A 23,588-nucleotide genomic window follows, 5' to 3' on the forward strand; every position below is an offset into this window, starting at 1 on the left:
GGAGGTACACCATGGTGACTAGGCGCAGGTTCAGGGGAAGTGGGTGGAGGGAGGGAGGGGGAGGAGGTACACCATGGTGACTAGGAGCAGGTTCACGGGAAGTGGGTGGAGGGAGGTGGAGGAGGTACACCATGGTGACTAGGAGCAGGTTCAGGGGAAGTGGGTGGAGGGAGGTGGAGGAGTTGCCCCATGGTGATTAGGAGCAGGTTCAGGGGAAGTGGGTGGAGGGAGGGGGAGGCGGTACACCATGGTCCACTAGGAGCAGGTTCAGGGGAAGTGGGTGGAGGGAGGTGGAGGAGGTGCCCCATGGTGATTTGGAGCAGGTTCAGGGAAAGTGGGTGGAGGAAGGTGGAGGAGGTACACCATGGTGACTAGGAGCAGGTTCAGGGGAAGTGGGTGGAGGGAGGTGGAGGAGGTACACCATGGTGACTAGGAGCAGGTTCAAGGGGAGTAGGTGGAGGGAGGTGGAGGAGGTACACCATGGTGACTAGGAGCAGGTTCAGGGGAATTGGGTGGAGGAGGTGCACCATGGTGATTAGGAGCAGGTTCAGGGGAAGTGGGTGGAGGGAGGTTGGAGGAGGTACACCATGGTGACTAGGAGCAGGTTCAGGGGAAGTGGGTGGAGGAAGGGGGAGGAGGTACCCCATGGTGACTAGGAGCAGGTTCAGGGGAAGTGGGTGGAGGAAGGGGGAGGAGGTACCCCATGGTGACTAGGAGCAGGTTCAGGGGAAGTGGGTGGAGGAAGGGGGAGGAGGTACCCCATGGTGACTAGGAGCAGGTTCAGGGGAAGTGGGTGGAGGGAGGTGGAGGAGGTACACCATGGTGACTAGGAGCAGGTTCAGGGGAAGTGGGTGGAGGGAGGGGGAGGAGGTACACCATGGTGACTAGGAGCAGGTTCACGGGAAGTGGGTGGAGGGAGGTGGAGGAGGTACACCATGGTGACTAGGAGCAGGTTCAGAAGAAGTGGGTGGAGGGAGGTGGAGGAGTTGCCCCATGGTGACTAGGAGCAGGTTCAGGGGAAGTGGGTGGAGGGAGGTGGAGGAGGTACACCATGGTGACTAGGAGCAGGTTCAGGGGAAGTGGGTGGAGGGAGGTGGAGGAGTTGCCCCATGGTGATTAGGAGCAGGTTCAGGGGAAGTGGGTGGAGGGAGGGGGAGGCGGTACACCATGGTCCACTAGGAGCAGGTTCAGGGGAAGTGGGTGGAGGGAGGTGGAGGAGGTGCCCCATGGTGATTTGGAGCAGGTTCAGGGAAAGTGGGTGGAGGAAGGTGGAGGAGGTACACCATGGTGACTAGGAGCAGGTTCAGAAGAAGTGGGTGGAGGGAGGTGGAGGAGTTGCCCCATGGTGACTAGGAGCAGGTTCAGGGGAAGTGGGTGGAGGGAGGTGGAGGAGGTACACCATGGTGACTAGGAGCAGGTTCAAGGGGAGTAGGTGGAGGGAGGTGGAGGAGGTACACCATGGTGACTAGGAGCAGGTTCAGGGGAATTGGGTGGAGGAGGTGCACCATGGTGATTAGGAGCAGGTTCAGGGGAAGTGGGTGGAGGGAGGTTGGAGGAGGTACACCATGGTGACTAGGAGCAGGTTCAGGGGAAGTGGGTGGAGGAAGGGGGAGGAGGTACCCCATGGTGACTAGGAGCAGGTTCAGGGGAAGTGGGTGGAGGAAGGGGGAGGAGGTACCCCATGGTGACTAGGAGCAGGTTCAGGGGAAGTGGGTGGAGGAAGGGGGAGGAGGTACCCCATGGTGACTAGGAGCAGGTTCAGGGGAAGTGGGTGGAGGGAGGTGGAGGAGGTACACCATGGTGACTAGGAGCAGGTTCAGGGGAAGTGGGTGGAGGGAGGGGGAGGAGGTACACCATGGTGACTAGGAGCAGGTTCAGGGGAAGTGGGTGGAGGGAGGTGGAGGAGGTACACCATGGTGACTAGGAGCAGGTTCAGGGGAAGTGGGTGGAGGGAGGGGGAGGAGGTACACCATGGTGACTAGGAGCAGGTTCAGGGGAAGTGGGTGGAGGGAGGGGGAGGCGGTACACCATGGTGACTAGGAGCAGGTTCAGGGGAAGTGGGTGGAGGGAGGTGGAGGAGGTACACCATGGTGACTAGGAGCAGGTTCAGGGGAAGTGGGTGGAGGGAGGTGGAGGAGGTACACCATGGTGACTAGGAGCAGGTTCAGGGGAAGTGGGTGGAGGGAGGTGGAGGAGGTACACCATGGTGATTAGGAGCAGGTTCAGGGGAAGTGGGTGGAGGGAGGGGGAGGCGGTACACCATGGTGACTAGGAGCAGGTTCAGGGGAAGTGGGTGGAGGAAGGGGGAGGAGGTACCCCATGGTGACTAGGAGCAGGTTCAGGGGAAGTGGTAGGAGGAGGTACACCATGGTGACTAGGAGCAGGTTCAGGGGAAGTGGGTGGAGGAAGGGGGAGGAGGTACCCCATGGTGACTAGGAGCAGGTTCAGGGGAAGTGGGTGGAGGAGGTACACCATGGTGACTAGGAGCAGGTTCAGGGGAATTGGGTGGAGGAGGTACACCATGGTTACTAGGAGCAGGTTCAGGGGAAGTGGGTGGAGGAGATACACCATGGTGACTAGGAGCAGGTTCAGGGGAAGTGGGTGGAGGAGGTACACCATGGTGACTAGGAGCAGGTTCAGGGGAAGTGGGTGGAGGGAGGGGGAGGAGGTACACCATGGTGACTAGGAGCAGGTTCAGGGGAAGTGGGTGGAGGAGGTACACCATGGTGACTAGGAGCAGGTTCAGGGGAAGTGGGTGGAGGCAGGTGGAGGAGGTACACCATGGTGACTAGGAGCAGGTTCAGGGGAAGTGGGTGGAGGGAGGTTGGAGGAGGTACACCATGGTGACTAGGAGCAGGTTCAGGGGAAGTGGGTGGAGGGAGGTGGAGGAGGTACACCATGGTGACTAGAAGCAGGTTCAGGGGAAGTGGGTGGAGGGAGGTGGAGGAGGTACACCATGGTCCACTAGGAGCAGGTTCAGGGGAAGTGGGTGGAGGGAGGGGGAGGAGGTACACCATGGTGACTAGGAGCAGGTTCAGGGGAAGTGGGTGGAGGGAGGGGGAGGAGGTACACCATGGTGACTAGGAGCAGGTTCAGGGGAAGTGGGTGGAGGGAGGTGGAGGAGGTACACCATGGTGACTAGGAGCAGGTTCAGGGGAAGTGGGTGGAGGGAGGGGGAGGAGGTACACCATGGTGACTAGGAGCAGGTTCAGGGAAAGTGGGTGGAGGGAGGGGGAGGAGGTACACCATGGTCCACTAGGAGCAGGTTCAGGGGAAGTGGGTGGAGGGAGGGGGAGGAGGTACACCATGATGACTAAGAGCAGGTTCAGGGGCATGAGACAATGAGATGGTGGAGAGGAGAAGATTCTGGTCGTATACACACACACACACACACACACACACACACACACACACACACACACACACACACACACACACACACACACACACACACACACACACACACACACACACACACACAGATTCAGAAACACTCCCTCTCTCACACACACACATGTACAAACACACCTTCACATGAGTATAGACACATACACACACATGCAGGGTCCACTTAGAGCATTTCGCCAGTAACCAGAAGGTGGATCAAATCCCCGAGCTGACAAGTTATAAATCTGTCATTCTGCCCCTGAGCAAGGCAGTTAACCCACTGTTCCCCAGGCACCGAAGACGTGGATGTCAATTAAGGCAGCCTCCCGCACCTCAGAGGGGATTCAGAGGGGTTGGGTTAAATGCGGAAGACATATTTCAGTTGAATGCATTCAGTTGGACATCTGGTATCCCCCTTTCCCTTTCCATACACAAACACTCATAAACTCATAGTCAGGACCATTATACACAGGCACACATTGTGCTGACCTTGCGTACTTTAGGCTGAGTAGAATTTCAGCCTGTAGTTTATGAGAACATGTTTTGTGTGTGTGTGTGTACAGACAGATACACCCGAGCTGGGAAAGTGATTACTGGCACGCCGTCTATAGATGAAGGGTTGTTGGTTTTTCATTACCTTCTGTCCTCGTAAATCTCTCCAGTTTATCTTCAACACTACCGCTGGGGAGGCAGAGCTAGGCTTTAGCTAGGCTCTGACCCTCTGATAGCAGCCCACAACCATCCTGCCTCTCAGCTTTTACAATGCTGCTGTGACATACACTGCTCAAAAAAATAAAGGGAACACTTAAACAACACAATGTAACTCCAAGTCAATCACACTTCTGTGAAATCAAACTGTCCACTTAGGAAGCAACACTGATTGACAATAAATGTCACATGCTGTTGTGCAAATGGAATAGACAAAAGGTGGAAATTATAGGCAATTAGCAAGACACCCCCCAAAACAGGAGTGATTCTGCAGGTGGTGACCACAGACCACTTCTCAGTTCCTATGCTTCCTGGCTGATGTTTTGGTCACTTTTGAATGCTGGCGGTGCTCTCACTCTAGTGGTAGCATGAGACGGAGTCTACAACCCACACAAGTGGCTCAGGTAGTGCAGTTCATCCAGGATGGCACATCAATGCGAACTGTGGGAAAAAGGTTTGCTGTGTCTGTCAGCGTAGAGTCCAGAGCATGCAGGCGCTACCAGGAGACAGGCCAGTACATCAGGAGACGTGGAGGAGGCCGTAGGAGGGCAACAACCCAGCAGCAGGACCGCTACCTCCGCCTTAGTGCAAGGAGGTGCACTGCCAGAGCCCTGCAAAATGACCTCCAGCAGGCCACAAATGTGCATGTGTCAGCATATGGTCTCACAAGGGGTCTGAGGATCTCATCTCGGTACCTAATGGCAGTCAGGCTACCTCTGGCGAGCACATGGAGGGCTGTGCGGCCCCACAAAGAAATGCCACCCCACACCATGACTGACCCATCGCCAAACCGGTCATGCTGGAGGATGTTGCAGGCAGCAGAACGTTCTCCACGGCGTCTCCAGACACTGTCAGGTCTGTCACAAATGTGCTCATGTGCTCAGTGTGAGCCTGCTTTCATCTGTGAAGAGCACAGGGCGCCAGTGGCGAATTTGCCAATCTTGGTGTTCTCTGGCAAATGCCAAACATCCTGCACGGTGTTGGGCTGTAAGCACAACCCCCACCTGTGGACGTCGGGCCCTCATACCACCCTCATGGAGTCTGTTTCTGACCGTTTGAGCAGACACATGCACATTTGTGGCCTGCTGGAGGTTATTTTGCAGGGCGCTGGCAGTGCACCTCCTTGCACAAAGGCGGAGGTAGCGGTCCTGCTGCTGGGTTGTTGCCCTCCTACGGCCTCCTCCACGTCTCCTGATGTACTGGCCTGTCTCCTGGTAGCGCCTTCATGCTCTGGACTCTACGCTGACAGACACAGCAAACCTTTTTCCCACAGTTCGCATTGATGTGCCATCCTGGATGAACTGCACTACCTGAGCCACTTGTGTGGGTTGTAGACTCCGTCTCATGCTACCACTAGAGTGAGAGCACCGCCAGCATTCAAAAGTGACCAAAACATCAGCCAGGAAGCATAGGAACTGAGAAGTGGTCTGTGGTCACCACCTGCAGAATCACTCCTGTTTTGGGGGGTGTCTTGCTAATTGCCTATAATTTCCACCTTTTGTCTATTCCATTTGCACAACAGCATGTGACATTTATTGTCAATCAGTGTTGCTTCCTAAGTGGACAGTTTGATTTCACAGAAGTGTGATTGACTTGGAGTTACATTGTGTTGTTTAAGTGTTCCCTTTATTTTTTTGAGCAGTGTACATACTTTTCCATATTGTTACTGGACTGAGTTACTGGGGTATACATTTCATAGAGTGCTTAGTGCACTACTTTTGATGACAAGTCTAGTCAAAAGTAGTGCACTTTGTAGAGTATAGGATGTCGTTTGTGTTCTATTCATATAGTCTAGATAAAGGACACGGTCTCTAATGTCCGTAGTGTTTATATGATGCTGTGATACTATCATGCTGTTGTCAAGATGAATGAGACAGCTCACGGATCATTTGTTCCCGTTAAAACAGCATTTCCCTCTGTCACATTAGCTCAGCCGCTGTTGTTCTCATCCATTAGACATTAGACGGGGATGCACAAGCTCCTACACCCCCACACTAATGGGCCTTTTAACTGGGAAAATGCATCTCTGAGAGACTATAGGAGCTGGTTCGATGTCAGTGAGGGGAGTGGTATATATTACAGCGCTTTCCAATCCAGTTGTGAACCCTGTACAACATCAGCGTTTAAAGTGGCAATACCTGTAGATGGGTTGTAATGCAAACATAGGCTCCATCAGTCAGTGGCAGGGTTGTGTGGATAAACAGGAAGTGAAAGTGACATGATGAAGGGGCGATGATGAAGAGGGGATGATGTGTGTATCTGGAGGCGGTTCTTATACCCCACATCAGTGTGTCACTCACACACTCATTAGGCTGACACAGAGAGACAGTGTGAGGTGGTAATGAGGAGAGATGATAGGTCAAAGTGTGTCACTCACACACTCATTAGGCTGACACAGAGAGACAGTGTGAGGTGGTAATGAGGGGAGATTATAGATCAAAGTGTGTCACTCACACACTCATTAGGCTCACACAGAGAGACAGTGTGAGGTGGTAATGAGGAGAGATGATAGGTCAAAGTGTGTCACTCACACACTCATTAGGCTCACACAGAGAGACAGTGTGAGGTGGTAATGAGGAGAGATGATAGGTCAAAGTGTGTCACTCACACACTCATTAGGCTCACACAGAGAGACAGTGTGAGGTGGTAATGAGGGGAGATGATAGGTCAAAGTGTGTCACTCACACACTCATTAGGCTCACACAGAGAGACAGTGTGAGGTGGTAATGAGGGGAGATGATAGGTCAAAGTGTGTCACTCACACACTCATTAGGCTCACACAGAGAGACAGTGTGAGGTGGTAATGAGGAGAGATGACAGGTCAAAGTGTGTCACTCACACACTCATTAGGCTCACACAGAGAGACAGTGTGAGGTGGTAATGAGGAGAGATGATAGGTCAAAGTGTGTCACTCACACACTCATTAGGCTCACACAGAGAGACAGTGTGAGGTGGTAATGAGGAGAGATGGTAGGTCAAAGTGTGTCACTCACACACTCATTAGGCTCACACAGAGAGACAGTGTGAGGTGGTAATGAGGAGAGATGGTAGGTCAAAGTGTGTCACTCACACACTCATTAGGCTCACACAGAGAGACAGTGTGAGGTGGTAATGAGGAGAGATGATAGGTCAAAGTGCGTCACTCACACACTCATTAGGCTCACACAGAGAGACAGTGTGAGGTGGTAAAGAGGAGAGATGACAGGTCAAAGCCGTTCTCATGTGTGGATGTACACATGTTTATCTCATTGTCAACAAGGCCTTGTGGGTAGGGGAAGACACTCCAATCTGTGGCCAGTGGTCCAGCCGTTTGTGGTATGACGATCCCTGGTCCTGTATAGTCTCCTCTGATAGCAGTGGTTACTGCGGCCATGTCCACGTGGTGACAGATCGGTGACAGTACCCAATTATAGGTTATGATAACACAGTAGCGGTTTCCTTTTGTCATTATGTTGTTGCTGTAGATCCGTGCTGTGGTCTGTAGATGGTACAATGCATCTGAGTGAGGTATGTCAAATCTACAGTCCTGTCTAACTGGAGTGACTGGTTTTGGTGTCATTATGCCCTTTGTGTCAAAGCTAATCGCTGCCGCTGCTGACCTCACGGTACCCCGTTTCTCTCCATCTATTTCTGCAGTACTACGTGATGACTTCAGACAGAATCCTGCCGATGTGATGGTGGCAGCGGGCGAGCCTGCAGTCCTAGAGTGTATGCCCCCTCGCGGGCATCCTGAACCGAGCATATCCTGGAAGAAGGACGGTGCCAACATCGATGACAGAGATGAACGAATCACTGTGAGTGAAACTGGTTGTGTGTGTTTGTGTGTGATTGCTGTTATGTTCATCACAGTATTTTAGACCATATTAATGTCAGTGATTGATTTGTCCGCTGTTGTTTCACCAATAACGATTTATAACAAACTGCAGTTGTTCTATCATTTAATGAGCGAGTCTCATAATTAGTCTTGGTTCATTAGTCAAGCAGCACAACATTGATTAGGATCCTGCTGAGTAAGATCAGCCAGTAGAACAAACACTCACTACTATGATGAAAAGAAAAGAAAAAGTTTCTGAAAAAGAGGAAAGTTGGTCTCCGCAGCGCTGAGGGATTGGAAACGTTCCCTCTCTATCTGATTTATAGAGCGTTCAAGACCAGCCACCAATTCATCTGTTTTAATTCAGAGTGTAGTGAAGGGATCAGCAGTATCAATCCCCCCCTGCGGCTGGTGAGTAGAGCAGTGGAGACCTTGATGGGCCCACTGTCTCCACCATATACCTATATGCACGTTCCCTGTAGATAGTTACATGGTGGAGAAGTGATGTTGTGTTTGATCGCTCTGACTGGCTGAGTGTGTAGGGTGGATGGAGCTTCAGTCAGCTTCTAGGGATGGACAGAGAAGAGGATAGTAAAACATGGGTCTGCGTGGGTTATGATCAGATGTTGAATCATGTTTGACTCTTCAGTCTACCATTTGCTAATAACATCACATTGCACATTTGTCCAGTAGGCTGATGATTAGCCAGGCCCTGAAGGGATCAGTAAGGATGATTAGCCAGGCCCTGAAGGGATCAGTAAGGATGATTAGCCAGGCCCAGAAGGGATCAGTAAGGATGATTAGCCAGGCTCTGAAGGGATCAGTAAGGATGATTAGCCAGGCCCTGAAGGGATCAGTAAGGATGATTAGCCAGGCCCTGAAGGGATCAGTAAGGATGATTAGCCAGGCCCTGAAGGGATCAGTAAGGATGATTAGCCAGGCCCAAAAGGGATCAGTAAGGATGATTAGCCAGGCCCAGAAGGGATCAGCAAGGATGATTAGCTAGGCCCTGAAGGGATCAGCAAGGATGATTAGCCAGGCCCAGAAGGGATCAGCAAGGATGATTAGCCAGGCCCTGAAGGGATCAGTAAGTATGATTAGTCAGGCCCAGAAGGGATCAGCAAGGATGATTAGCCAGGCCCTGAAGGGATCAGTAAGGATGATTAGCCAGGCCCTGAAGGGATCAGTAAGTATGATTAGCCAGTGCCTGAAGGGATCAGTAAGGATGATTAGCCAGGGCTTGAAGGGATCAGTAAGTATGATTAGCCAGGCCCTGAAGGGATCAGTAAGTATGATTAGCCAGTGCCTGAAGGGATCAGTAAGTATGATTAGCCAGTGCCTGAAGGGATCAGTAAGGATGATTAGCCAAGGCTTGAAGGGATCAGTTAGCCAACGTTACAGTATGGTCTGATTAGGACAATTAACAGCAAACTGCAACTCTGTTTACATAAAGACAACTAGCGGTAATTAGAAGCATTTCCCTCCTATGTACTTTATGATGACACTGTGCTCCTCTCTGGGCATGTTGTGGTACATGCAGCTGATACAGCTTCATCCTGAGCCCAGAACACCCAGCCATGGATGTGTTCAGTACTATTGACATGACTGAACACTGCCTTAGGGTGTTCTCCTAATCACAGCTCTTACTCATAAACAGCGTGATAGCCCGTCCCCCGCCCTCAGCCGCCCACTATCTGCACCGGGGGAAGATTAAAAAGATGCGGCTGGCAGTTTCACAGTATAATTGAAAGCGCATAATCTAGTGGAAATTGAATCAAATCATATCTGTCTCGGAATTCAGCCAGCAAGTTACTGATAAGCACACAGGCCCTGCATCAACCTCGGGAACTAGTTTATTGTCTGTGGTTGCACATGAACAACATTACATGTTTGTGTGTGTGCATGTGGGTGTGTGTGCGCCACTGTAACTTTGTTGGGACCTGTCATTAATCCCTGTGTGAGAACAAAGCCTGCTCTCTCCTGTCATCAGGGTTGCTTCACTCACAGACACCTGGCACATAATGCCCCTCCCCTGACCCAGTCCCAGCTACACCCTGACTCTCAGGCTCAGTCAGGCTGACACACACACACACACACACACACACACACACACACACACACACACACACACACACACACACACACACACACACACACACACACACACACACACACACACACACACACACACACACACACACACTGTTCATCAGCATGGAAACAATAACCTCATCAATCAATGGCTCTAGAGAGGTGGTTTGAGGACAGAGCAGCGCAGGTGTGTCTAACTGCCCAGTGATCATAGGTGTGTCTAACTTCCCAGTGATCATAGGTGTGTCTAACTGCCCAGTGATCATAGGTGTGTCTAACTGCCCGGTGTGTTTAACTGCCCAGTGATCATAGGTGTGTCTAACTGCCCAGTGATCATAGGTGTGTCTAACTGCCCAGTGTGTCTAACTGCCCAGTGATCATAGGTGTGTTTAACTGCCCAGTGATCATAGGTGTGTCTAACTTCCCAGTGATCATAGGTGTGTCTAACTGCCCAGTGATCATAGGTGTGTCTAACTGCCCAGTGATCATAGGTGTGTCTAACTGCCCAGTGATCATAGGTGTGTCTAACTTCCCAGTGATCATAGGTGTGTCTAACTGCCCAGTGATCATAGGTGTGTCTAACTTCCCATTGATCATAGGTGTGTCTAACTGCCCAGTGATCATAGGTGTGTCTAACTGCCCAGTGATCATAGGTGTGTCTAACTGCCCAGTGATCATAGGTGTGTCTAACTGCCCATTGATCATAGGTGTGTCTAACTGCCCAGTGATCATAGGTGTGTCTAACTGCCCAGTGATCATAGTTGTGTCTAACTGCCCAGTGATCATAGGTGTGTGTAACTTCCCAGTGATCATAGGTGTCTAACTTCCCAGTGATCATATGTGTGACTAACTGCCCGGTGATCGTAGGTGTGTCTAACTGCCCAGTGATCGTAGGTGTGTCTAACTGCCCAGTGATCATAGGTGTGTCTAACTGCCCAGTGATCATAGGTGTGTCTAACTGCCCAGTGTGTCTAACTGCCCAGTGATCATAGTTGTGTCTAACTGCCCAGTGATCATAGGTGTGTCTAACTGCCCAGTGTGTCTAACTGCCCAGTGATCATAGGTGTGTCTAACTGCCCAGTGATCATAGGTGTGTCTAACTGCCCAGTGATCATAGGTGTGTCTAACTGCCCAGTGTGTCTAACTGCCCAGTGATCATAGGTGTGTCTAACTGCCCAGTGATCATAGGTGTGTCTAACTTCCCAGTGTGTCTAACTGCCCAGTGTGTCTAACTGCCCAGGGATCATAGTTGTGTCTAACTGCCCAGTGTGTCTAACTGCCCAGTGATCATAGGTGTGTCTAACTGCCCAGTGTGTCTAACTGCCCAGTGATCATAGGTGTGTCTAACTGCCCAGTGATCATAGTTGTGTCTAACTGCCCAGTGATCATAGGTGTGTCTAACTGCCCAGTGTGTCTAACTGCCCAGTGATCATAGGTGTGTCTAACTGCCCAGTGTGTCTAACTGCCCAGTGATCATAGTTGTGTCTAACTGCCCAGTGATCATAGGTGTGTCTAACTTCCCAGTGATCATAGGTGTGTCTAACTGCCCAGTGATCATAGTTGTGTCTAACTGCCCAGTGTGTCTAACTGCCCAGTGATCATAGGTGTGCCTAACTGCCCAGTGTGTCTAACTGCCCAGTGATCATAGGTGTGTCTAACTGCCCAGTGATCATAGGTGTGTCTAACTTCCCAGTGATCATAGGTGTGTCTAACTGCCCAGTATGTCTAACTGCCCAGTGATCATAGCTGTGTCTAACTGCCCAGTGTGTCTAACTGCCCAGTGATCATAGTTGTGTCTAACTGCCCAGTGATCATAGGTGTGTCTAACTGCCCAGTGTGTCTAACTGCCCAGTGATCATAGGTGTGTCTAACTGCCCAGTGATCATAGGTGTGTCTAACTGCCCAGTGATCATAGGTGTGTCTAACTGCCCAGTGTGTCTAACTGCCCAGTGATCATAGTTGTGTCTAATTGCCCAGTGTGTCTAACTGCCCAGTGATCATAGGTGTGTCTAACTGCCCAGTGTGTCTAACTGCCCAGTGATCATAGGTGTGTCTAACTGCCAAGTGATCATAGTTGTGTCTAACTGCCCAGTGATCATAGGTGTGTCTAACTGCCCAGTGTGTCTAACTGCCCAGTGATCATAGGTGTGTCTAACTGCCCAGTGTGTCTAACTGCCCAGTGATCATAGTTGTGTCTAACTGCCCAGTGATCATAGGTGTGTCTAACTTCCCAGTGATCATAGGTGTGTCTAACTGCCCAGTGATCATAGTTGTGTCTAACTGCCCAGTGTGTCTAACTGCCCAGTGATCATAGGTGTGCCTAACTGCCCAGTGTGTCTAACTGCCCAGTGATCATGGGTGTGTCTAACTGCCCAGTGATCATAGGTGTGTCTAACTTCCCAGTGATCATATGTGTGTCTAACTGCCCAGTGTGTCTAACTGCCCAGTGATCATAGCTGTGTCTAACTGCCCAGTGTGTCTAACTGCCCAGTGATCATAGTTGTGTCTAACTGCCCAGTGATCATAGGTGTGTCTAACTGCCCAGTGTGTCTAACTGCCCAGTGATCATAGGTGTGTCTAACTGCCCAGTGATCATAGGTGTGTCTAACTGCCCAGTGATCATAGGTGTGTCTAACTGCCCAGTGTGTCTAACTGCCCAGTGATCATAGGTGTGCCTAACTGCCCAGTGTGTCTAACTGCCCAGTGATCATAGTTGTGTCTAACTGCCCAGTGATCATAGGTGTGCCTAACTGCCCAGTGTGTCTAACTGCCCAGTGATCATAGTTGTGTCTAACTGCTCAGTGATCATAGTTGTGTCTAACTGCCCAGTGATCATAGGTGTGTCTAACTGCCCAGTGATCATAGGTGTGTCTAACTGCCCAGTGTGTCTAACTGCCCAGTGATCATAAGTGTGTCTAACTGCCCAGTGTGTCTAACTGCCCAGTGATCATAGTTTTGTCTAACTGCCCAGTGTGTCTAACTGCCCAGTGATCATAGGTGTGTCTAACTGCCCAGTGTGTCTAACTGCCCAGTGATCATAGGTGTGTCTAACTGCCCAGTGATCATAGGTGTGTCTAACTGCCCAGTGATCATAGTTGTGTCTAACTGCCCAGTGTGTCTAACTGCCCAGTGATCATAGGTGTGTCTAACTGCCCAGTGTGTCTAACTGCCCAGTGATCATAGTTGTGTCTAACTGCCCAGTGATCATAGGTGTGTCTAACTGCCCAGTGATCATAGGTGTGTCTAACTGCCCAGTGATCATAGGTGTGTCTAACTACCCTACACATGGCCTTTCCCATAATGAGGTTTCACTCTGTTTAAACAGAACACATTTAGCTAACCCTGCTATTTATATGCTTTTTCCACAATAACATCCTCTCTGTGTTGGTTTTGTCATTATCTGCATTGATCTTTGAAATTTCATTGTAAACCAGTTTTTGACTGGTGATGTCCATAACCTGAATTCTGCAGAGCTGGGCCTTGGGAGGGAATGACAACACACAACAACCGTCTGGTTAGGGAGAGATTTAACATTGCTGTGTGGGATGTGTCCCTTCCTCAAAGAATGACTGGTCCCACATGGACACTTAAAACGTCTCTACACATAAACCAGAGCCATCCATGTGTAATGGACTGTAATGACGGATGGGTGAATGGACAGGCTGATCTGTGAATGCCAATCGAAAGCAGAGTGATGCCCTGTGCTGTATGCCCGTCAGAGTGGATGTGTCAGTGGTATGGCATTAGAGCTGAGACTGGACCAGAGGGAAGATGAGCTGGGACAGGGAAGAGACAAGAGGTGACGGGAGGACTTGCAAGGCTTTATAATGTGGATAACAGCTGAGGAGGCTCTTCAAAGCACTCCACCACTCTACGTGGACGTGTTGGAACGGCTGGGATGGGATAAAAATACAAATAAAAAAAACTTTATTTAACCATGTATGCCAGTTGAGAACAAGTTCTCATTTATAACTGGGACCTGGCCAAGATACAGCAAAGCAGTGCGACAAAAACAACAACACAGAGTTACACATGGGATAAACAAATGTACAGTCAATAACACAATAGGAAAATCTATATACAGTTTGTGCAAATGTAGTAAGATTAGGGGGATAAGGCAATAAATAGGCCATAGTGCCAAAATAATTACAATTTAGCATTAACACTGGAGTGATAGATGTGCAGATGATGATGTGCAAATAGAGATACTGGGGTGCAAAAAAGAAAAAAAGTGTAAATATGGGGATGAGGTAGTTGGGTGGGCTATTTACAGATGGGCTATGTACAGGTACAGTGATCGGTAAGCTGCTCTGACCGCTGATGCTTATAGTTAATGAGGGAGGTATAAGTCTCCAGCTTCAGTGACTTTTGCAATTCGTTCCAGTCATTGGCAGCAGAGAACTGGAAGGAAATGCAGACAAAGGAGGTGTTGGCTTTGTGGATGAGCAGTGAAATATACCTGCTAGAGCGCGTGCTACGGGTGGCTGTTGCTATGGTGACCAGTGAGCTGAGATAAGGCGGGGCTTTACCTAGCAAAGACTTATAGATGACCTGGAGCCAGTGGGTTTGACGACGGATATGTAGCGAGGGCCAGCCAACGAGAGCATATAAGTCGCAGTGGTGGGTAGTATGTGGGGCTTTAGTGACAAAACGGATGGCACTGTGATAGACTGCATCCAATTTGCTGAGTAGAGTCAAGGATCCGCCGAAGTCAAGGAACGGTAGGATTGTCAGTTTTACGAGGGTATGTTTGGCAGCATGAGTGAAGAAGGCTTTGTTGCGAAATAGGAAGCCGATTCTAGATTTAATTTTGGATTGGAGATGTTTGATGTGAGTCTGGAAGGAAAGTTTACAGTCGAACCAGACACCTAGGTATTTATAGTTGTCCACATATTCTAAGTCAGAACCGTCCAGAGTAGTGATGCTAGTCAGGTGTGCGGGTGCGGGCAGCGATCAGTTGAAGAGCATGCATTTTGTTTTACTAGCAATTAAGAGCAATTGGAGGCCACGGGAGGAGTGTTGTATGGCGTTGAAGCTCATTTTGAGGATTGTTAACACATTGTCCAAAGAAGGGCCAGATGTATACAGAATGGAGTCGTCTGCGTAGAGGTGGATCAAAGAATCACCCGCAGCAAGAGCGAGAATTGAACCGTGTGGCACCCCCATAGAGATTGCCAGAGGTCCGGACAACAGGCCCTCTGATTTGACACACTGAGCTCTATCTGAGAAGTAGTTAGTGAACCAGGCGAGGCAGTCATTAGAGAAACAAAGACTGTTGAGTTTGTCGAAAAGAAAACGGTGGTTGACAGAGTCGAAAGCCTTGGCCAGGTCAATGAATACAGCTGCACAGTAATGTATTTTATTGATGGCGGTTATAATATCGTTTAGGACCTTGAGCGTGACTGAGGTGCACCCGTGACCAGCGCTGAAACCAGATTGCATAGCTGAGAAGGTACGGTGGGATTCGAAATGGTCAGTGATCTGTTTGTTAACTTGGCTTTCGAAGACTTTAGAAAGGCAGGGCCGGATGGATATAGGTCTGTAAAAGTTTGGGTCTAGTGTCTCCCTCTTTGAAGAGGGGGATGACTGCGGCAGCTTTCCAATCTTTAGGGATCTCAGACGATACGAAAAAGAGGTTGAACAGGCTAAGCAGGGGGGGGGGGGGGCTCGGGCATGTTTGCTGCGGGGGTGCAGAGCTGTTGACCAGGGTAGGGGTAGCCAGGTGGAAAGCATGGCTGGCCGTAGAAAAATGCTTCTTGAAATTCTAGATTATCGTAGATTTATTGGTGGTGACAGTGTTACCTAGCCTCGGTGCAGTGCGCAGCTGGGAGGAGGTGCTCTTATTCTCCATGGACTTTACAGTGTCCCAAAACCTTTTGGAGTTAGTACTACAGGATGCAGATTTATTTTTGAAAAAGCTAGCCTTTGCTTTCCTAACTGACTGTGTATATTGGTTCATGACTTCCCTGAAAAGTTGCATATCGCGGGGGCTATTCTATGCTAATGCGGTATGCCATAGGATGTTTTTGTGCTGGTCAAGGGCAGTCAAGTCAGGAGTGAACCAAGGGCTATATCTGTTCTTAGTTCTATATTTTTTGAATGGGGCATGCTTATTTAAGATGGTGAGGAGAGCACTTTTAAAGAGCAACCAGGCATCCTCGACTGACGGAATGAGGTCAATATCCTTCCAGGATATCCGGGCCAGGTCGATTAGAAAGGCCTGCTCACTGAAGTATTTTAGGGAGCGTTTGACATTGATGAGGGGTGGTTGTTTGACCGCGGCCCCATTATTGTAGCCCAATAATTAGCTGGTCTGCCGGCTGGCCGGGAGATGGGCCTAGCTCAAGGCTAGCTCAAGGCTAACTGGTGCTTGCTTCGAGACAAGAGGCATTAGCCCACAATAGCCACTCCGTTGCAGCTAGCTAGCTGCGATGATCTGGTGTAATGGTCCAGAGCTTGCGGCAGGAATCCGTTGATGTGGTAGAGAAAAGCAGTCCGATATGCTCTTGGTTGATATCGCGTTGTGCAGACTGGCAGGTAATTGGCTGGTGTCCGAGCTAAAGGTGAAGACCGCTAGCAGTGGCTAACAATGACTAGTAGCTAGTAGGTAGTTTGCTGGCTAGCTTCTGATGGAGGTTCCAGTTAAAAGGTATAAAAAATAGCAGATTCGTACCATATTGGGTGAGGCGGGTTGCAGGAAAGTATATTTAGTTCTTAGATGGAAAGTGAGATTAAAATATATATGAAAGTGTTAGAAAGTAACAGATCATTTTATTACAGTGGTTAAGATGTATTTTCATTGTGTTCCATGGTGTTATTCGCCCCCTAGTGGAGCTTTCTAGTACTTAGAAAGACTGTACGCAAACAGGAAGTAGAGAATTTGTTCTACACGCATAGAAGCAGCTAAAAACAACGCTACGGTAAAGGTCTTTCAGTGTAGTTATTTCTTGTCACGCTTCAGCCTCGGAAAATATTTGTTTGTAATTTCGATTCAAGCATTTAGCTGGTGATGATAATTTTGTTATTGATAGAGTTGCTTACATATCAATGTTGGTTGGTTGCATTTACTCACACAAATTGCAATGCCTTTCATGTATGCCGTCAGCTGTATTACTTTGCTCGTGCGTCATGCAAACGAATTGTAAAATATACAATACTGTAGTTTTGTTACTGTTTCTAGTGTAATATGCTTTGTTATTGTACAGATATGGTTGTACATTCTTAGAGTAATGAAAGGAGTTAGCCAATTACCATATGAGAAACAATTAGCTACATGGTTTGGCGTCATGCCAGATGCATGGTACCTTAGCACCTGCTTTGTATTTTCATGCCACTTCAACTTGAAATGTATAATGTACAGCTACAATGTGTCGATTTGAATTGAATACTAAAGTATATTATTTTCTGTATTTTGCAGTTTCATAACATAAACATTTTCAATATATTCATTCAAGAAAAATCACGCCTTGGAAGTTTTATTGACGACTTAGTTGTTAGCTATCTGTCTAGTTTTGCATGGGAACGCAATTCAAGGGCAGAATAGAAAGAAACGAAAAACATACTTTTTACAGACTATTAACACGGGACAAAACAAACAGACGTCTGACTGCTACGCCATCTTGGAATGGGCTGTGATGGGATGGGCTGGGCTGGGCTGGAATAGAATGGGATGGGATGGGATGGGCTGTGGTTGAATAGGATGGGATGGAATGGGCTGGGCTGTGGTTGAATAGGATGGGATGGAATGGGCTGGGCTGTGGTTGAATAGGATGGGATGGAATGGGCTGGGCTGTGGTTGAATAGGATGGGATGGGATGGGATGGGATTGGCTGGGCTGGAATAGGATGGGATGGGATGGGCTGGGCTGTGGTTGAATAGGATGGGATAGGATTGGCTGGGCTGGAATAGGATGGGATGGGATGGGATGGGTGTGAGTTAAAAAGAGGATACATGAAAAGTGGGAGTCTATTAAACACCAGAGAGTAGGATACATCAGACATCACAGGATGAAGAAGAGAAGAGAGCCCTGACTCCTCCTATCTATGTTAGCCCTGCCCCTTGACTCCTCCTATCTATGTTAGCCCTGCCATCCCTGGCTCCTCCTATCTATGTTAGCCCTGCCACCTGTCTCCTCCTATCTATGTTAGCCCTGCCCCCTGTCTCCTCGTATCTATGTTAGCCCTGCCCCCTGACTCCTCCTATCTATGTTAGCCCTGCCATCCCTGGCTCCTCCTATCTATGTTAGCCCTGCCATCTGTCTCCTCCTATCTATGTTAGCCCTGCCCCCTGGCTCCTCCTATCTATGTTAGCCCTGCCCCCTGTCTCCTCCTATCTATGTTAGCCGTGCCCCTGACTCATCCTATCTATGTTAGCCCTGCCCCTGACTCATCCTATCTATGTTAGCCCTGCCCGCTGACTCCTCCAATCTATGTTAGCCCTGCCCCCTGACTCCTCCTATCTATGTTATCCCTGCCCCCTTACTCCTCCCATCTATGTTAGCCCTGCTCCCTGACTCCTCCCATCTATATTAGCCCTGCCCCCTGACTCCTCCTATCTATGTTAGCCCTATCCCCTGACTCCTCCTATCTATGTTAGCCCAGCCCCTTGACTCCTCCTATCTATGTTAGCCCTGCCCGCTGACTCCTCCAATCTATGTTAGCCCTGCCCCCTGACTCCTCCTATCTATGTTATCCCTGCCCCCTTACTCCTCCTATCTATGTTAGCCCTGCTCCCTGACTCCTCCCATCTATATTAGCCCTGCCCCCTGACTCCTCCTATCTATGTTAGCCCTGTCCCCTGACTCCTCCTATCTATGTTAGCCCAGCCCCCTGACTCCTCCTATCTATGTTAGCCCTGCCCCCTGACTCCTCCCATCTATGTTAGCCCTGCCATCCCTGTCTCTATGCTAGAAAGCTCTGTGAACAAGGCGGTGAAATGCTGTATAGTCTATTCACACTGAGCTCTCTGCACTGGACTGTTGTGGTGACACAGCCGCCACAGTCAATAAACAGACACACAGCAAGGGTCTTTTTCTTTGTCAAGACGCTACTTCACTGAGGGCAGATGGAGGCATTTGTCACACCTGTGCAAAACAGGTCTGTCAAGGGGATGAAGGCCTTATAATGGAACAGAACAAAAAGGCATCCAGCTCAACAGTTTGAGGCGAAACTAATTTGATGTTGCTGTATGGAGGGAATCAGTCAGCACTGGGACAGATTGCAGACATGCCCTGCATTGTCTTCCCCCTCTTTTGTTTAGTAGTTGAGGGTTATCATCGGCCTGGAAAATGAAATGCAGCATGAATGCCGCCACAACGCATGCTGAGTCTGGGTTTCACACTATCAGCATTACCAAATGACGGGAGACAAAAAACGGTGTTGGGATAGAGCCATCTCCCTGTGATGCAGGATAATGGTCAGATTGTTTCTGCCTTCAGCAGCCTCCTGTGGAAGTGATATACACAGAGACAAAGAAAGGTGCAGAGAGAAAGGAAGGCCTCTCCATTCACACTGGCCCACTCAAGAGGCCCCCTGCTGCCCAGCCCCTCTAAATATGCCTGAGCGGAATGGGACAGTGCCACCTCCACGCAGAGGTGGGAAAACTGATGGAGTGCTGTGGCCCTAAAGTGGATCCTCATGTCAACGCCCTACGGGACCTCTATGGTACCTCCAGTCCACCTCCCTCTTCCTGCCCTACGTGGTCTGACATGACCTGAACTTGTGCCTTTGTGAGTGTCCCAGTGATTTAGCTGTTAAGCCCTCCCTCAAACAAACAGTAACATAATGATACTTAAACAGTAACATAATTATACTTCAAACAGTAACATAATTATACTTCAAACAGTAACATAATGATACTTCAAACAAATAGTAACATGATGGTACTTCAAACAAATAGTAACATGATGATACTTCAAACAAACAGTAACATAATGATACTTCAAACAAACAGTAACATAATGATACTTCAAACAGTAACATAATGATACTTCAAACAAATAGTAACATGATGATACTTCAAACAAACAGTAACATAATGATACTTCAAACAAACAGTAATATAATGATACTTCAAACAGTAACATAATGATACTTCAAACAGTAACATAATGATACTTCAAACAAATAGTAACATGATGATACTTCAAACAAACAGTAACATAATGATACTTCAAACAAACAGTAACATAATGATACTTCAAACAAACAGTAACATAATGATACTTCAAACAAACAGTAGCATAATGATACTTCAAACAGTAGCACAATGATACTTCAAACAAACAGTAACATAATGATACTTCAAACAGTAACATAATGATACTTCAAACAAACAGTAACATGATGATACTTCAAACAAACAGTAACATAATGATACTTCAAACAGTCACATAATGATACTTCAAACAGTAATATAATGATACTTCAAACAAACAGTAACATGATGATACTTCAAACAAACAGTAACATAATGATACTTCAAACAGTAACACAATGCTACTTCAAACAGTAACATAATGATACTTCAAACAAACAGTAACATAATGATACTTCAAACAGTAACATAATTCTACTTCAAACAAACAGTAACATAATGATACTTCAAACAAACAGTAACATGATGATACTTCAAACAGTAACATAATGATACTTCAAACAGTAGCATATTGATACTTCAAACACTAACATAATGATACTTCAAACAGTAGCATAATGATACTTCAAACAGTAACATAATGATACTTCAAACAAATAGTAACATGATGATACTTCAAACAAACAGTAACATAATGATACTTCAAACAAACAGTAACATAATGATACTTCAAACAAACAGTAACATAATGATACTTCAAACAAACAGTAGCATAATGATACTTCAAACAGTAGCACAATGATACTTCAAACAAACAGTAACATAATGATACTTCAAACAGTAACATAATGATACTTCAAACAAACAGTAACATGATGATACTTCAAACAAACAGTAACATAATGATACTTCAAACAGTCACATAATGATACTTCAAACAGTAATATAATGATACTTCAAACAAACAGTAACATGATGATACTTCAAACAAACAGTAACATAATGATACTTCAAACAGTAACACAATGCTACTTCAAACAGTAACATAATGATACTTCAAACAAACAGTAACATAATGATACTTCAAACAGTAACATAATTCTACTTCAAACAAACAGTAACATAATGATACTTCAAACAAACAGTAACATGATGATACTTCAAACAGTAACATAATGATACTTCAAACAGTAGCATATTGATACTTCAAACACTAACATAATGATACTTCAAACAGTAGCATAATGATACTTCAAACACTAACATAATGATACTTCAAACAGTAACATAATGATACTTCAAACAGTAACATAATGATACTACAAGCAAACAGTAACATAATGATACTTCAAACAGTAACATAATGATGCTTCAAACAAACAGTAGCATAATGATACTTCAAACAGTAACATAATGATACTTCAAACAGTAACATAATGATACTTCAAATAGTAACATAATGATACTTCAAACAAACAGTAACATGATGATACTTCAAACAAACAGTAATATAATGATACTTCAAACAAACAGTAACATAATGATACTTCAAACAGTACCATAATGATACTTCAAACAGTAACATAATGATACTTCAAACAGTAACATAATGATACTTCAAATAGTAACATAATGATACTTCAAACAAACAGTAACATGATGATACTTCAAACAAACAGTAACATAATGATACTTCAAACAAACAGTAACATAATGATACTTCAAACAAACAGTAACATGATGATACTTCAAACAAACAGTAACATAATGATACTTCAAACAGTAACATAATGATACTTCAAACAAACAGTAACATAATTCTACTTCAAACAGTAACATAATTCTACTTCAAACAAACAGTAACATAATGATACTTCAAACAGTAACATAATGATACTTCAAACAGTAACATAATGATACTTCAAACAGTAACATAATGATACTTCAAACAGTAACATAATGATACTTCAAAAAGTAATATAATGATACTTCAAACAGTAACATAATTCTACTTCAAACAGTAACATTATTCTACTTCAAACAAACAGTAACATAATGATACTTCAAACAAACAGTAACATAATGATACTTCAAACAGTAACATAATGATACTTCAAACAGTAACATAATGATACTTCAAACAGTAATATAATGATACTTCAAACAGTAACATAATTCTACTTCAAACAGTAACATAATCATACTTCAAACAGTAACATAAAGATACTTCAAACAGTAACATAATGATACTTCAAACAAACAGTAACATAATGATACTTCAAACAGTAACATAATGATACTTCAAAAAGTAATATAATGATACTTCAAACAGTAACATAATTCTACTTCAAACAGTAACATAATGATACTTCAAACAGTAACACAATTCTACTTCAAACAAACAGTAACATAATGATACTTCAAACAAACAGTAACATAATGATACTTCGAACAGTAACATAATGATACTTCAAACAGTAACATAATGATACTTCAAACAGTAACATAATGATACTTCAAACAGTAACATAATTCTACTTCAAACAGTAACAAAATGATACTTTAAACAGTAACATAATTCTACTTCAAACAGTAACATAATGATACTTCAAACAGTAACATAATGATCCTTCAAACAAACACTAACATAATGAAACTTCAAACAAACAGTAACATAATGATACTTCAAACAAACAGTAGCATAATGATACTTCAAACAAACAGTAACATAATGATACTTCAAAGAGTAACATAATGATACTTCAAATAGTAAAATAATGATACTTCAAACAAACAGTAACATGATGATACTTCAAACAAACAGTAATATAATGATACTTCAAACAAACAGTAACATAATGATACTTCAAACAAACAGTAACATAATGATACTTCAAACAGTAACATAATGATACTTCAAACAAACAGTAACATAATTCTACTTCAAACAGTAACATAATTCTACTTCAAACAAACAGTAACATAATGATACTTCAAACAGTAACATAATGATACTTCAAACAAACAGTAACATAATGATACTTCAAACAGTAACATAATGATACTTCAAACAGTAACATAATGATACTTCAAAAAGTAATATAATGATACTTCAAACAGTAACATAATTCTACTTCAAACAGTAACATAATGATACTTCAAACAGGAACATAATTCTACTTCAAACAAACAGTAACATAATGATAGTTCAAATAAACAGTAACATAATGATACTTCAAACAGTAACATAATGCTACTTCAAACAGTAACATAATGATACTTCAAACAGTAATATAATGATACTTCAAACAGTAACATAATTCTACTTCAAACAGTAACATAATGATACTTCAAACAGTAACATAATGATACTTCAAACAGTAACATAATTCTACTTCAAACAAACAGTAACAAAATGATACTTTAAACAGTAACATAATTCTACTTCAAACAGTAACATAATGATACTTCAAACAGTAACATAATGATACTT

General features: G+C 45.8%; 1 protein-coding gene across 6 annotated transcripts in view; it reads left to right on the forward strand.

Annotated features, from left to right (window-relative positions):
- The window catches only part of LOC129832536 (roundabout homolog 1-like), a 448,098-nt gene that overhangs the window by 296,324 nt on the left and 128,186 nt on the right, over window positions 1-23,588 (forward strand). For all 6 annotated transcript variants that reach the window (XM_055896657.1, XM_055896660.1, XM_055896656.1 and 3 more), the window contains one exon: window positions 7,732-7,889. In XM_055896657.1, the coding sequence (XP_055752632.1) occupies window positions 7,732-7,889 (158 nt within the window). The remainder of the gene's footprint in view (window positions 1-7,731; window positions 7,890-23,588) is intronic.

The sequence above is a fragment of the Salvelinus fontinalis genome, chromosome 33, assembly GCF_029448725.1.
Source record: "Salvelinus fontinalis isolate EN_2023a chromosome 33, ASM2944872v1, whole genome shotgun sequence".
Classification (NCBI taxonomy): Eukaryota; Metazoa; Chordata; class Actinopteri; order Salmoniformes; family Salmonidae; genus Salvelinus; species Salvelinus fontinalis.